The sequence below is a fragment of the Bombus terrestris genome, chromosome 7 (assembly GCF_910591885.1).
Source record: "Bombus terrestris chromosome 7, iyBomTerr1.2, whole genome shotgun sequence".
NCBI lineage: Eukaryota > Metazoa > Arthropoda > Insecta > Hymenoptera > Apidae > Bombus > Bombus terrestris.
This window is the reverse complement of record NC_063275.1, coordinates 24134131-24149733: the sequence shown is the minus strand read 5'-3', so window position 1 is coordinate 24149733 and position 15603 is coordinate 24134131. Positions and strand designations below refer to the sequence as shown.

General features: G+C 36.1%; 1 protein-coding gene across 11 annotated transcripts in view; it reads left to right on the top strand.

Annotated features, from left to right (window-relative positions):
* LOC100643486 (glutamate receptor ionotropic, NMDA 2B) overlaps positions 1 to 15603 on the top strand; it is a 360187-nt gene that overhangs the window by 178184 nt on the left and 166400 nt on the right. For all 11 annotated transcript variants that reach the window (XM_048407837.1, XM_048407845.1, XM_048407842.1 and 8 more), the window contains 2 exons: positions 432 to 930; positions 6168 to 6339. In XM_048407837.1, the coding sequence (XP_048263794.1) occupies positions 628 to 930; positions 6168 to 6339 (475 nt within the window). In that variant the 5' untranslated portion in view covers positions 432 to 627. The remainder of the gene's footprint in view (positions 1 to 431; positions 931 to 6167; positions 6340 to 15603) is intronic.

Sequence of the window (15603 nt, the reverse complement as noted above, 5' to 3'; positions counted from 1 at the left end):
TAACATGAAGGATTAATGTTATCCTTAACTAACTAAATAAATACATTAAACTACGCAGCAAATCTTTATACATGGCGCTGTAAGATTATTATTTAAGATGCCTCGCGAATTGCAGAAAAGATATTGCTAAACAGCAACACGAATATTTAAAGCTCAAATATCATTTATACATATATTTTTCACAAATTGTTTCGAAAGTATCCATTCAAGATCAGTATAACGTTATAGAGTTATGGGATTAAAAAGGGGGATTAAAATTTGCATATTAACAAATTTATACCAAATACGTTTCATCGTGTCAGTAACAATCATTTACTTGTGCATTTACGTCTATTACGTCTATTCGATCCAATACGTTGTTCAGGCTATATTTAATACTTTTATCTTTTGGACCAAAGGTTAACCTCTAACCCTGATAATCTCCGTTTCAGGGTCTCGAGCACACGATGAGGGGTCGTGGAAAGGTCAGAAATGCCCAGTCGGACGCGAGAACATCACGTCGTGACTGAGCTATCCACCTTCCTGAATGGAAGCAGGGCGTGTGATAGAAGCGAGGCAACTGGACGACAGACCCGCGAAAGGGCTGGCTCGAGCCCTTAACAAGCATTTCGGAAACGTGGCGAAAAAATGAGGTGGCTTCTGTTCGCGTTGGTGTCACTTCTGCCGGTGGCTAGTAGCCTCCAGAGTAGTGGCGTAACGAGGGGTGGCAGTGGCATTCAGATCGGCACCAGCGATCGTGGTACACACTCAAAAAGCACCGGACTGTCCGGTGGACGAGGTCACTCGGGTGTAAGACTTGGCGACGCGAGATTCCCAAATTCTACGAGGCAGAGACCGTTTACCACGACTACCAGCACAACGCCGCCATCCATACCGAAAGTCACCATCGCGCCACACTCCGCTGACAGGAACAACTCCAACACCTTGAGAGTAAGTGGCATTTCACGAATGAAAATTTTCTCGATCGTTGGAACGTTAGACGCTGTTATCACAGTTGGAATCTGTTCACCGTGGATCGTAATCGTAGACGCGCAAATTTTGACACCGAAGCTGCAACGAATGGGATCATTAGCGTCCCAACGTTCATTTAGAGATTTAAGGAAATTAGGGGAGGAGGCAGAGACTAACGCGAGATGAAACTTTACGGTATCTGGTTTATCGCGTTAAGCTGAAGTAGCTCTGAATGAAACGCTTCCTTTCAGCTTGAATGTACGAGATCTTAGTAATTATTTTATTTTTGCTGATCTAGTCTCTGAATAGAAATAAACGAAGCGCATATGCCTGGAGGGAATTTATTATATTCGAAGTGTTCCGAGTTTTAGATTAGCTTTTAAATTAGAGCGATGAAGGGACAGAAATTTAACTTGGAATAATCTGGAAATTGAAACTCCTTTGAATATGACTGGCAACGTAACTGGTAAAGGAAGTAGTTATATAGGAACGCTTTGAGTCGAGATGTTCTAGAATTCCTATTTTCTTAAAGTGATTCTCACCATCCATGAAAACACGGTTCTTCTCCCAAGCTTGGTGTATGACGACGACGCTGTTAATTTGTAGAATAAATACCTTTGAAACTGATTACTTTTTCTATCACCTTACAGGGAGAACAAATCAAAGCGTGGCTTAAAAATTATTCTCATCGAAATGTAATACGTCAGACGTCACATTTTTTGAAGGAAAACATCTCAGTAGTAGTTTTAGGTTTGACAATCACTAGAAAACGTTAACCTACAAACAGGTTGAACAAATTTTATTTCTAATGTTACTCTTTATCACTGTGCATTTGAAAAATAAAAAATTGATTTTCGCATTTATCATTGTGCGTCTTCCTGTAATGTCGCTCTTTGTTACGACAAATCTCGTAAAGAACAAGCAGTTATATTACCACCCGTTTCATTCACGCGTTCTTAGCTCCAGAAATCGAAGAAGAACGCTTGGAACGATGAAATTAGATGACCCCGTTCCTTCGTATGTTTCTGCTCCTTCTCTGGTATTCCCGATAATTTTCTTCTACCAATAGTTTGAACAGCAGTAATCAGGACAACATTCCACAGCTAGGATTCCTATCTGAAGACGGATCTTTCCGAGGCTAAAAGCGATTTCCTCCTTTTTTTCTTTGACTTTCTTCGTTCGAGTCTCGAAACGACTTCAGTCCCTTTTTGAAGAGGGATCGATAAAAAATTCAACGTTGCCAGGTACTAAGAAAATTTCTCTGCAGGATTTGTCCTATCTTCGCTAGTATGGCGTCTTGCCGTCCAAGACGGACCGATTCTATTTAATAAACAATGAGTTCGCCGGAGGATTCTCTTGAATCGAACGATCGTATTTATAGGTAGGATATTTCTGTAACATGTAACCAGTTTCGAGAAGATAGCTTTTAGTCGAAGATAGTGGATACATCTTGCTCTTCCACAGTAATGCACCTACTCGAAAATGATCAGAACGAAGTTCTCCTTTAATTCGTGGATATTACTGTTACGGGATGAAATTACTCTTGGAAGTTGAAACTTTCAAAGTTTAATGGTATCATTGGGCCCTTCGCTTCGAAACCGCTCGAAATAAAATAGACATAAAAGAAATCTCCTTAATTTTAGAAGATGTTGATGTGCTTTCCCTAAGTTTAAGACGGATCCCGCCTATAAAACTCTCTATATAAAGTACGAGTAGATTCAGATTTAGGTATAAATTTTTTCTCCGATGACGTTACGTTTCATCGTTTGAAACAAGTTGATAAACTGTTAGCAATAACAATATTCTATCGATATTTTATTATCTAATCCTCTAAGATTAAAAGTTTGTTAATTTACGACAGAGAGGATGTTGCAATTTACTAGAATTTGTTATTTAAATTTTAAACAATCTACGCGTCAACAATTGCTTCTACGATCATTTTCTATACGATAACATATTTATAAAGAAACGAAACAGGGAATTCTAAAGATATACATATATGTATGCACGATTAACTCAAATGATACAGAATCGTAAAAGATTAACCGAAAGAACGAAGATTCGAGTTCCTCTTTCATACCATAATGGTAGGAAAATTGTGACACTTTTACACCATTTTCCCAGAATAGGGAAAATTCAGCGGATTAATTGAATCTCCGAAGAATAATCGTCGTCACGTTGTCCGCTAATTACGCGGCAATGACAGCTGGTTCGCGCGAAGCTTTTTTTCAATTGGCCTTTCTCTCTCTCTTTTTCTCTCTCTGAACGACTGCTGGCTGAAATACTATCCCCGCGGTAATTACGAACTTCTTCCGCCAAGTATAACTCGCCAAGATAATCGCTTTAAACGCGCCACGGAAAAGCCTGCCGGACTCCCTCGAGTAATTATTCCGTCCCACGCGGTGGTCGCCATTACTCTCCATTTTCGATGGCACGATCTATCGCTCTCGATCAGTCCTCCAACTGACGTTTAATCATCGTAATGCACACTTTTCACTGCCAGACAACAATTAACGTCGCGATCGCTATGGCCATGGTTCTCGTCATCTACGACGATTTTATTCTTGGAACTACTTTCACGAAACGATCGAAGATTTCTCGGTGAGATGCTACTCGTATATTTTCTTGAATAGATGGTACAGAAAGATAGGGCAATGAATGGTTAAACTCTGATAGGAAAATAATCTTTTTAATGGAGCTATAAATAATGAGAAGTTGAAATTGTTAAAGTTTAGTTTATCGAGAGTGTATACAATGGCGCGTGAAAGAAAGTTTGTAAAATAGGAAATATAAAAAGACAGGATAATTTTTCAAAATGCAAATATAACACATGTATACCATAGAGTAAATGATTGTTAGTAATATCGTGGCATATTTCTAGTATAAAGACTGTTAAAATTCATAGGGTATCGATTCTAAACTTTCCTCTATTCTTCAGCCTAGGTATCTCATAGATTTAAGTTCTTATTTTATTCTGTTTTATTTTTCGAACGAATCTTAAGCCACTTCCGAGATTCGTTCCTCAAATTAGTTCTAAAAACTGACTATCTATTTCCGAATTTACCTTGTTGGGGACTTTTATTTGTCGAGAACTCGCCCTTAAAGGTAATGTTAAATTCAATTTCACGGGATAACATGAACTTAGTGAAACGTATAAATTATGCCACAGCCGTGTTGGTTCTCGTAATAAACGAGAAACAGACTTGAGCACCGAGACATATTAGCAAAAACCAGGAGGGTAAATGGGTTTGTACGATATGAAAGAGAAAAAACATGAAAATGAGAAAATTCGAGACACGAGTGGACAGAAAATGACGCAACATGTATAAAATGAAAAATCCAGGGAAAAGGAAAAAGACATTTGCGAATGCAATAAAAACGTGACAAAGAGGAACAAAATTAAGGTTTGAGGAATGGTATGGGAAGGAAGGGCTCGGGAAAAAAAATGGAGTGAAAGGCGATGAAAAAAAAAGAGTAACTGAAATTTAACAGCGAGAGGAACGAACGAACAGAAGAGTAAAACGAGTAGATAGGGGAAAGCGGGAAAAGGGAACCCAATTTTTAAAGCATTAAGTTAAACTGCTGCGAAAACGGCGGCAATTATGGCGGCACGCTCCGCGTAGAGAACTGGGTCGCGATGTCTAATTGTAAAGGCAGGATGATTTACATTTCTAATTAAACATATATTTCAGGCAGAAGTAGCGCAAAAAGAGAAGGATGTTTCTTCTTCTCGAAGAACTGCGAACTTTTCGAAAGTATGTCTCAATTATAGTTCACTCGGCGTTTTCAACTTCTAAAACGGAGTTAAAGCGATCGTCGAATAGTTTACGGATTTGAGATTATAATATCAGACGATGTCGTCGTTATACATTTTGAATCTATGAATATCAAGAATTAGCAGAGCTTTCGAAGATACGATGAAATTTGTGATATTTCTTCGTGAACACATAAACCTCATATCTTATTCAATTTGAAACTTAAAACTATTTCTTGTTATTTTTCTCCTTCCTCTTTCTTTCTCAAGTCTTTTTCTTCTTTTCTCCCAAAAGTCCTTTCTCCCTTTCTCCTTCAAATTTCTAATCTTAACGAATTAGATAATAATGCAAAATACTAATTACAAATAAGTTCGAATCTATTTATAATCGAGCAACCCTTACACGTTCTTAAATCGTTTTTTTGTCATATAAAAAATGGAAAAATGACTGGCAAATCCTTATGCCTGTTATATAATTTGGAAAGGAAAGTCTTATTTTATAGAACGATATAATTCGCCGTTTTTCTACTATACATAAAAGCTACGAAAAAGATCATAGTTATCTTTAAAACGGAAAAGAAAACCATTTTCCGTCTTAAACTAACAACATTCGTGTCTTCTAAACGATTTCAGACGTAGCCAAGGGTACGATCGGGAAAAGTTTGCAAAGTGATAGGCAGAAATGTAACTTACTGTCCGTTCTCTGCCTACGTACCATTCATCTGGCGCGATCGATTTGCGCAACAGGTGCGCGCTGATCCATTCTCGTCGTAACAAAGTGAACACTCTACCCTGGATGCACTTTTTCGTCTGTTTGAATGCGTAATACTTGCCTGTTCCATTATATCGAGCTTCTTACATTTAGATAACAGTTCTGAAAACGATATAATACATTAAACGACTACTTTATTATTATAATAATGTTACTTTCTTCTAATTAAAATTTTACGAGCTTTCTAATATAATTCTAATAACAAATTTCAACTTTTCCTAGTATATTAAGACAATACCTAATAGTTTATTATTGAAATTACAACGACGATATTTAAAGTAAGAGCCAATGTATTCTGCAACGCGAGATTACTTCCAATTAAAACATTTCATCCGTTTCCTAATGTAAATTTTATAGCAAATTTTAACTTTTATAAAATAAAAAAGGAGCGAATAGTTTGTTATTAAAATTTACATCGCGATATTTAGAACGAGAACGACTGGATGTTCTGCACGGTAAATTATTTATACAGTTTTTGAATAATTAAATTCGTAATTGGGTCTCGACAAAAGTGAAATAAAAATTTAATTTCGAGTCACTAGTATGTAAAGTATAAATGTATGACTAATTCCCGAAATAAACGACACTTCTTTAATGATGTTTAAAGTGTCCCAATAGAGATACAAATTTTCAAGCGTCGGTTCCGCTTTCGACTCGTGTTTCACTAATTCGTGTTTTCTCATGTAACAGGTGGGCATGATGGTTCCGCACAAGTCCTTCGCTGTCAGAGAATATACGAAGGCAGTGACTTCATCTATTAACATGTTACAGAAGAGCTCAAGAGGACCGAAATTGAAACTTTTCGAGCAGTACGACATCCACGTGAAGGTAGGCATGAAGTCCCTGACGCCGAGTCCCACTGGTAAGTCATCTTCTTTGTTTGTCTACATTTTTCTCTATCACATAGGATATGATTAAAATAGTTAAAAAACAGGGCGATCAACTATACCTATAGCGGAGCCTCTCAGAATACAAACTGACCAACTTCATTTTTTACCAATTTATCAATTTCTCCGTTTCTTGTCAATGTCGTTCATGTTTGTCACGTCACATTTTTCCGCTTTTCAATTTATGGAGTTGACCGATGTAGCTCGTCAACGGTTCAGTTAACGTTTCACGTAGGATCGTATGAAAATACATTGAAAGAACTTTTCTATTACAAACGCAAAGTTCAATTTATTATTTATCATGAAATCTTAATTATGAGCTAATAAACGATACTACATATACAGTCACATAAATGTGAATTAATTAATACTACGAAAATTATTTCAATCGAAAAGTAAAAGAAAGTGAAAGATACTACAAAACGATACTGAAAATTTACCATCATTTATATTACTTTTTTACAATAAATGAACATATGAAATTAAATTATTTGTTCTCTAAGAAGTTAGACTCCAGATGAAATTGGGACCTTAACGAAACACGAAGTTGATTAGTGTGTCTTCTGAGAAGCTCACAAATGAAACTTTATCCTGCTATTAGTCTCAATTTTTGCGAACTCAATGACAGGTCTGAAGCTTTTCTATCTCGGTAGAAGATTTCGTGATGAGAATACTGTGTTTTGTAACTCGATGGTTCGTTTGCGCCTGGCACGGTGTTCTTCGTGGCCATTAGGGCGAGTCCATGTAGAAAGGTTTCCCTTTACCTTCGACGACTCCATCCCCTTTATATCGCTATCTTATTGTCCCCTCAATAGTCTGACTAACGAGAATGAAACAAACCGACAATGAATTAAGAATCCTTCGAGTGTTTCAATTAATTTTATTCGTCAGATTAGAGCACGGTGAAGGAATTTCAGCTACGAAATAAAGAGAAACGTGTCTTCAAAGTTGATAAAATCGTTCCGCAAACACTACTTCACCCCATAATCCAGACCTGTTCGTTTCTCTTACCTGCATAATTGGGAAGATGAAAAAGTGAAGGAATAACCTCTTCGCCTCGAAGCTTCGACTATGTCAATTTAATTCTTCTTGAGCCTTTGCGAACGTGGTATTAATGGTCAGACGGAAAAGATTTATCTGGTAATTATGATTAAAGAACATTAAGCTGGCAATTTCATATTACGATCATGATCGTATGTATCCTTGTGCATATTACAACGAACACGAGATTATTATTAAAGTAAATTTGCATTGATAATAAAAGTTACACGCCAGACATTAAATATACAAACGCGAATTTTTATTATAATATTTCAAAGATACAAATTTGCAAATGCTTCGCGATATACTTTCAAATCTTCTATGAAAAATACTACAAAACTTCTTTTCTTCTTAAATGTTACATTATGATGGTGTAGTCTCCATCAGCTATTTCTCCACAAGTAACATTTTTTATTCGCTGTAGCAAATCATGGCAATAATTGACGAAGCACGATACCGTGGAAAAAAGGAAATTTTATTTAACTTATTTTGTTTGTGGCTCGCTTGGACTATTGGAGACCTTGTTATATTTAATTTTATTCGTTGCGGAAAATTTAACACAGGTTCTTTGATCCTCCATGATGAAATGTAAAAAACTCGCAAATTATTCAATTGACCGTAGAATCTATCCTATGCAACCAATATCGTCGAAAATTGGCAGAGACGTTAGAATTGGAATTTTTTGATCGAATATTTCTATCACAAGAAATTGAACATGAAACAATTGCATTGGACCTTTCGATGCTACATTATTTTCGCTGAATAGGAATAAAATATTTCCCAGAATAGCAAGAAGACTAAAAAGGAAACACCCCACTGACCTCACTAAAGAAATAAAATAGTCAAACTCGAAGATGGTATCCTGCTGGGGGTAGCCATCCACATATTATTTAGGAATTAAGTTAGAAAAATTTACCAAATGTCCAGCTGGACAAATTATAAAGTACAAATTAAATAATAATAAAAAAAGCAAATCACATCTCCTACACGAAGCTCTTCGATGTGACCTAATCTCCAAACATCTCATTCACCTCTCATGTACTTATTCCAAGACCAGCTAAATCCATCCAATGGAACAGTAAATCTCGAAACATGAACAGTCTCATTGATAGACTGTGCATATTTATGCATTTATGTGAAATCTGAAGACGTAGAAGTGAATGGAATGCACATAATGTATTAGGTTGTCCCAAAAATTCTTTTCCTTTTATAAGAAAGTAGTAAATGCATAACATTTTTTGTTTTATATTATTTTATTGAATTATGTTTGATCCATTTTATTCTATTACTACAAAATGGATCATACATGAATTCATAAAATAATATAAAATAAAACATGTGCAATTTCACTTATGAAACAAAAGATACTTTTGGACAACCTAATAGTATCGTGGACAGGTTGCCTAAGAAATATCGGGTGAACCAGAAACAATGTTGAGAGGAAGCCTAAGTGCCGACAGACCAAAAGGGTCTGAAAACTTCAATGGGCCGAGTGGTCCATCGATATATACGCGGAAAAAAGACCTACGTAACAATGGCCGTGAACGGTTGCGGAACACGTACGTGGTGGGGCTATAAGAAAAGACAAAGGGATGCTAAGGGAGGAAGACGAATTAACAGGCAGTCCTGAGTTGAGAAGTCAGTGTTGTCAGCGTTGTCGAGAAGGATGGTCTGCGTGAAAAGAGAGCGTTGGAACCGTTGTGACGAGAGTAGTGAGTGACGAATGATGACTGCGTGCATATAGACTGACGGAGCATCATGCTTGATTTTGTGTTGGCATGAACGATATTGAAACAAATCATACCGTTAGCAAATTATTTTTCCCACAATAATATACAAAAATATGTAAAGTAGACCAATTAGAGTATTCGCTATAATTATTACATTTATTTCTAATACGTAAAACGAAAATTTAAATTTGCATAAAAGTTCGCAATCGGCTCGTCGATTATAAGGCAGGTTAGAAGACAGAAAACACGCGTCAATGGCCGATTGGGGGCCACTGAAGCCGCCAGTTTATTTAAGGGTGCGTGAATAAAGTAGCTCGTTAGCTATCTGGATATCTTCACGCGTGTCTTGTAACGAAGAAACGTGGTGTTAATACGCGAAACAGGTGAAAAGATGATAACGTGTTTGTGCCTGGGAACTGGTGTTGTTTACGAGGCAGCCGCAAAAGGCTCGTTTTTCGCCTAAGCTCCCGGAACACCTGTGAACCATTTCGTTTCAAGCGACCGTGCCTTTGGGGCGTGATAAAGCTGTGGCCGGGTAAAAAATGGACTTTTCCACCGCCTTGATCGTCTAACCAGCTTTCTTTCTTTTCTTCGCTGTAATTAGGGAAGCAAAGGAATGGAAAACCTGGGAAATAAGCCGCGCGCCAGCAGTTTGAATGAAGCCATTTTATTGGCACCTTGCTGAACTGAGATTGTCCCGCCAATTCTACCACTGGAAATTGGACCTGAATAATTGTGATTTTATCTTCCATCTGGTTAAATCGAGTACTTTAGCCAACCAGGGAATTGGCAATATTTATTTAGAGGCTGGAAATATTTTATTTTGAGACAGCCTAAATTATATTTCTTAGACTGAACGCGTGGAGAAAGTTTAGTTAGTGTTCGGTAAACGTGTACGGATAATGCGTTGGTCGAAAGCAAAATTTTTCTCGGATTTTATATCGTTTTTGGCACTAACTAACCTAATGGTGTGCTCGCCTTTAAGAGAATCTACCCCATTGCCTACACGTATATATATTGACAGAGGGGTGGCTATTTGGTTTCCTGGACGCATACATGAAATCTTCGCTTTCTCCAGAATGTAACGTGCCCATATCCATGAAAATATAAAACTAGAATTATAAAAGATACGTTATATCGAATGATAGATTTTGGATTAGTTGACGGTTACTCTTCGATGAAATGGAATGCACCATAAAATATAAATTGAGTAGATAAGAAAGTTGTTTTTGACAAAGATGAAAAAGAAATTGTAATTACTGCAGGGTAATACGATTTTTGGTAATACTCGTTGCACCATATCGTATATTATATACATAGCTGCATTGTAAAAAGAAACTACGCTTCGGAAATAGAGTAAGTAAACGTATGAAATCCCGGAATAAAAATCAAAGCAACCCCCTTAAAAAAAGATAAAAGTATACGAGTCCGTAGAAAATATCCTGGTAGTTATCGTTCATATGCGTGGCTGAATTTTAAAATAAAATCTGACACTCTTCGTAATTACACTTCATCCTGTATATATTTTACCCAAAATTCCATTGTCCCGTCGCATTTTTTAACAACAGACATATAATTTATTTACGTTCAAATTTTAATTATGCATTTTCCTTCTTTTAGCGTCATCTTTAACGTTCTGATGTCACTTACGACTGGCAGAGATATAATATTTGTGTATATTATAAAGTCCCATAGTTCTATTAGAATTTATACGAAGGATTTTATTTTCTAACTAAATTTATTTGTCAGGTATAATTAAAAATCGCTTGCTCGTTTGACTTCTTCGCTTTGTTACTATAAAACAAAATATTCGATAACAATAACGACCGAGCCTTCTCTGAAAGAATATCGTAATCAAACTGCAGATGTTTGTACATTTATGTGAAATATTTACCAAATGTCCAGCTGGGCAAATTGTAAAGTACAAATTAAATAATAAAAAAAAATTTATGTGAAATTTGAAGATACAAAAATATACAAAAGCCGTACAATAGGTAAAAATATATAAAATATCCGAAATAAAGTATTGGTTGTGTTATTTGGTAAGCGAAACAAAGCTTTGCGTAGAATTCATTTCTTCACTTGTGTTCGTAAAAATATAAATTTACATAAACATGCGCAGTTTAATCACGACGTTCGATGTAAATCGTGTCCAACTCAACGTACTCGGTACTTTACAAAATTTGAAATGTAAAATCTTCGAACGAGGAATTCTCTTTCGACTGCTTTATCGCAGTGTCGCTAATTGAAGGATGATACAATGGTCGGAAAGGGGAATATTTCAGACAACCAAGAGACTTAAACGAGAACTCGCGACAGTGGCGCAAGACGAATTTATACGAATGCAAATACTTGGTTGACTTTCGACTTGATCCGACTTAAAGAACCAATTCCTAGAAAACTTTGTCTGGGCTGTTTTAAGCGGACATTTCACGTCCAAATTCCGCCTCAAAATAAATCCGCTGGAACGCGCGACGGTCGTGTTACGAGCGGATTCGGTCGTACGGATTGAAAGAGAAAACGTGTCGTTCCGGGAACTGCACGATGACTTTCGTAGCGGATGAAAATTGTCGGGATCCGATGCTTTTCCCGCGAGGAAAGAACCTGGAAGAAGAAGGGACGGATACAGCGAAATTTTATCCCGGTACTTTGATTGGGTTTCGTTACTGCGTTTCTCGGGGAATTTCTAAAATGTAGGGAAATGGAGGAAACCAGGGAATAGAAGAAACACGAGACTGATGTATAGATTTTCAATTTTCGTGTGTGAGCTCTGAGGAATTTCCGTAATCCGGAAGAAACGAAATTTGCGGCAGGAATTGATAAAAGCAAACGATAGGAGAGTAAAAAATTCAATATTTGCTCTTTCCGTTTTTAGATTTTTATGTAGATAAAACATTACGTTGATTGGACATTCCGTCGATAGACTTTATTTGCGCGCTTACAGCCTTATTTGAAGAGTTTTACGAACACCAAATTCGAGAAACTTTCGCTTTCTATACAGTTACAAAAAGGCGGTGTGTAACGTAGCTGGTGAAAGTTTGACCAGTAAATATGTTTTGTAAGTAAATCATCGTACTGTCGTTAGACATAGCAGCTCGTACAAATACTTAATGGAAAAACTTTCAACGGACGGTTTTTCTGTACAAGTTGGTGATTTGATTCAGACTTGTATAATTTTTTCACAGAAAAGAATCCAATCTTGAAAATCAGATTGTAGAGACACGAGAAAGTTATAGTTTTAAATTCTATGGCGACGATATAAATGAATCGTTAAATAAAATATGGTCGTAAGTAACAGCAAGATGTTATACCGAAGATTAATCTTTTTCCATTGGAAAAAAGATATTGTTCCCAGAATTTGTCGAAAAGTCTTCAAAAGCAAGATACATAGATACTTACCTGATCATAAATCTAAGACGAATCTTTTAGTAAGCGTGCGAATGTCGGGCGAAAAAGGGAGAAAAGTCTGGCAGATCGGTTCAGGATCATTTCGTGGGAACGTTTGTGTCTTTTATAGGGGTGCCAGGTTTATCGCAAAAAAAAGTGTTCTTGGTCGTATCTGCGGTCATTGGAAAAAACGGCAGTGAAGTTTTTCGCTCGTTTTTCCGGCTTCATTGCCAATACAAATCGGACGAAAAGATCTTTTCATGCTTTTTATCTTGAGAAACTTTCAGTTGCAAAACTGAGAAAGTTTTTTTTTAATTTTTATCGTTTCAGTTTCTTCGTGCCATTACATACAGTGTCCTACAGAAATACTTAATGAAAAGTTTTGTTACTATTAAAACCTTTCATTATATGATAGTATTATAATATGTGTTATACGAAACATTTAAAAATTTCATTGCTATTACAGCACGACACGATCGTCATGATGTTATTGAAAGAAATTGAAAAACATACCCAGAAATTACAAGCTATTTTTCGTTTTCGATTATTCGTTGCATTAATAAGCCTCGATATTCGTTAAATTCACTATTACCATTAATCGCATGTTTCGTATGATTATTCGTTCTGTGTACTAACTTTTTACAAAGTACGTGTTTGTAGTAAATGTTTTATAGCTTCTGTGAATATTTTACTTCAAAATCTGCCAACATAATTAGAACAGTCGTGTTTAGTTACAGTGCTAATAAAGTTTCAAACAGTTCTGTGTGACACATATAATGTATCTCTGAAACTTTTCTGTACTAAAAGTTTAAACACTTTTTTGGGTCACTGTATATATTTTCCACTTAAACGTCTTCAAAGTTTTTGATATTTTTCCTTCATATCGGATAAGGATTGAAACTTCTCTAAAAATTGTTGGCGAAATATCGACGCTCTCATAACTCTCCTTCAAAGTAGCTTTTCTTTGCTTTTAAATAGATCCACGGTACGTCGATGTCACTTTTTTCAAGAAGCTTTCAAACACAGCAATGTAATCGACTGATTTATGAAACTCTGCCACGTGTGCACTGCTCTCTCTATTCCGAACCGGGGGAAAAACTGAACGAAGATAAGCTTCATCTGCGGCCTGATGTGGGATTTAGGGGATGAAGTAGGACGGCACGAATGAAAGGTCAATGTATGATTCCACTCACGTCGAGCACGTCTCGAGATCTTCCATACGCTGCTGTCGAAAAACCAAATCGAGTTTTTTCACGGCATTCGAGGTGTTTACAAAAATTTCGTCCTCGATGAAAACGGTTTCGTCGTTCCATCGTTCATCGAGTCAACTTTTTATTAGAATATATTTCACATCGTTTTTGCTCGTGTATCGTTTTATCAATCTTTCTATTACCTACCTTCAAATTTACTCTCTTTTTGTTAAAAAATCTTTGTTAAACCTTTGTTAAACCTTTTTGTTAACCCTTTCATTTGCAGAAATATACCTGGAAATATTTAAAAAATTACATTTCACTGTGTCTTCGTGCCTTTATTAGTAAAAAATAGGATTTCACCAAAATATGAAACTCGGTTGAAAGTTACACACGTGGAACAGAAATTACATAAATTTTGTATTTAGAACTTTAAATTACGCTAGAACTCCATTTGTCTGAACTTTTCGGAGGACAAACAGTTTATAGATTGGAGTTCGTATAATAGGAGTTCACCAACTACCTATTATTTTTCGTTCAAATAATAGTAACTCGCGTTCACATAAATGAATTGAAGCAGAACAAGTTTACTTAATTGGGCTTTAATTAACTGAAATTTCCTTTGGATAAATGCAGTTCTACTGTAATAAATAACACCCATTTATTATTTCTTCGAATAATTTACTTTCTTGTTGTTGTCGTAATCGATAATTCCAAAAATCCTTGAAATCTAATAGATATCGATATAATTTATCAGAAGTTTCGTACTAACAAACAATGTCATTAATAATAATTAGTTGTTAATGCTATTAATAATAAATAATAATACTGGAACGTGCACAATAGGATATCTTCATTTTCGACGGTAATCGAGAATAGCCTGCAGACTCATCGAATATATCGCTGCAAGGGAACAAACTTCAATTTATTAATTAACACACAAATCATTTGCTTCGCCGAAATATTCCACGGTTCTGCTGTTTATGCATTTCTCAAAACGATGGAACATAAGCGTCGTCTGGCTTTCAACCGCAATTTAATTGCAGTTAACGAAGCTTTGCTGGCGAACATTGTCCCACCAGCAGCTTGCACGCGAATTATTAGATAACTTTCAGTTCGTGTAAAAGGCGACACCGTAAATTTTGCTGGTTGGAAAGAGTCGATGACTGAACCGCGATAACTGCTTATCACGGCTTTGCAGTAACTCTGCTTCTTCGTTGTTCGTTCTCTCTTGTTTGCTACCTCTGAACCCGAACGAGATATTTCGTATTTTCAATGATGGAAAGGTGCAAGCTCGTTCGCGGTTCGTTTGCGTTTAGATAATTCGTATTGGCATGATACGAGTGATCGTACGATGGCTTAAAGTGTATAACTGTCTGCTTCGAAATAGAATTTTTATTCACATTGTTGGAACAGTTTATCGTATAAAAGTATTATCGCTAGAAGGAAGAGGATAGTATCCTTACGATGTATTATATTATCTTTGCTACAATTTTATAAGATCTATCAATGCGTCAAAATAACAAGTTCCGAATTTTTTCAGATTTTCTTTTATTCAGAATTACATATTAAAAATATGCAAGTAATTTAGACGAAATTGATATTGACTACATATACATATATGTCATTTTTATTGTAATCACGCGTATATGAAGATATTAAGATTATTTAGTTGCCAGTTGTAGTTTGAAGAATTGGTTCGCTATTTTACATTTGTGTTACTTTTGATGGAAACTTTGCTTGAGCAGAGTCAAATATTACGTGTTTGCCGACTGCAACATTAGATTACGTTACTTGGCGAATACACGAAGAACTTTATGTATGATATATTATTTAAATTTTTATTTATTCCCTCAAAAACCATAGTGGCAAGATCGTAGAAATAATATTT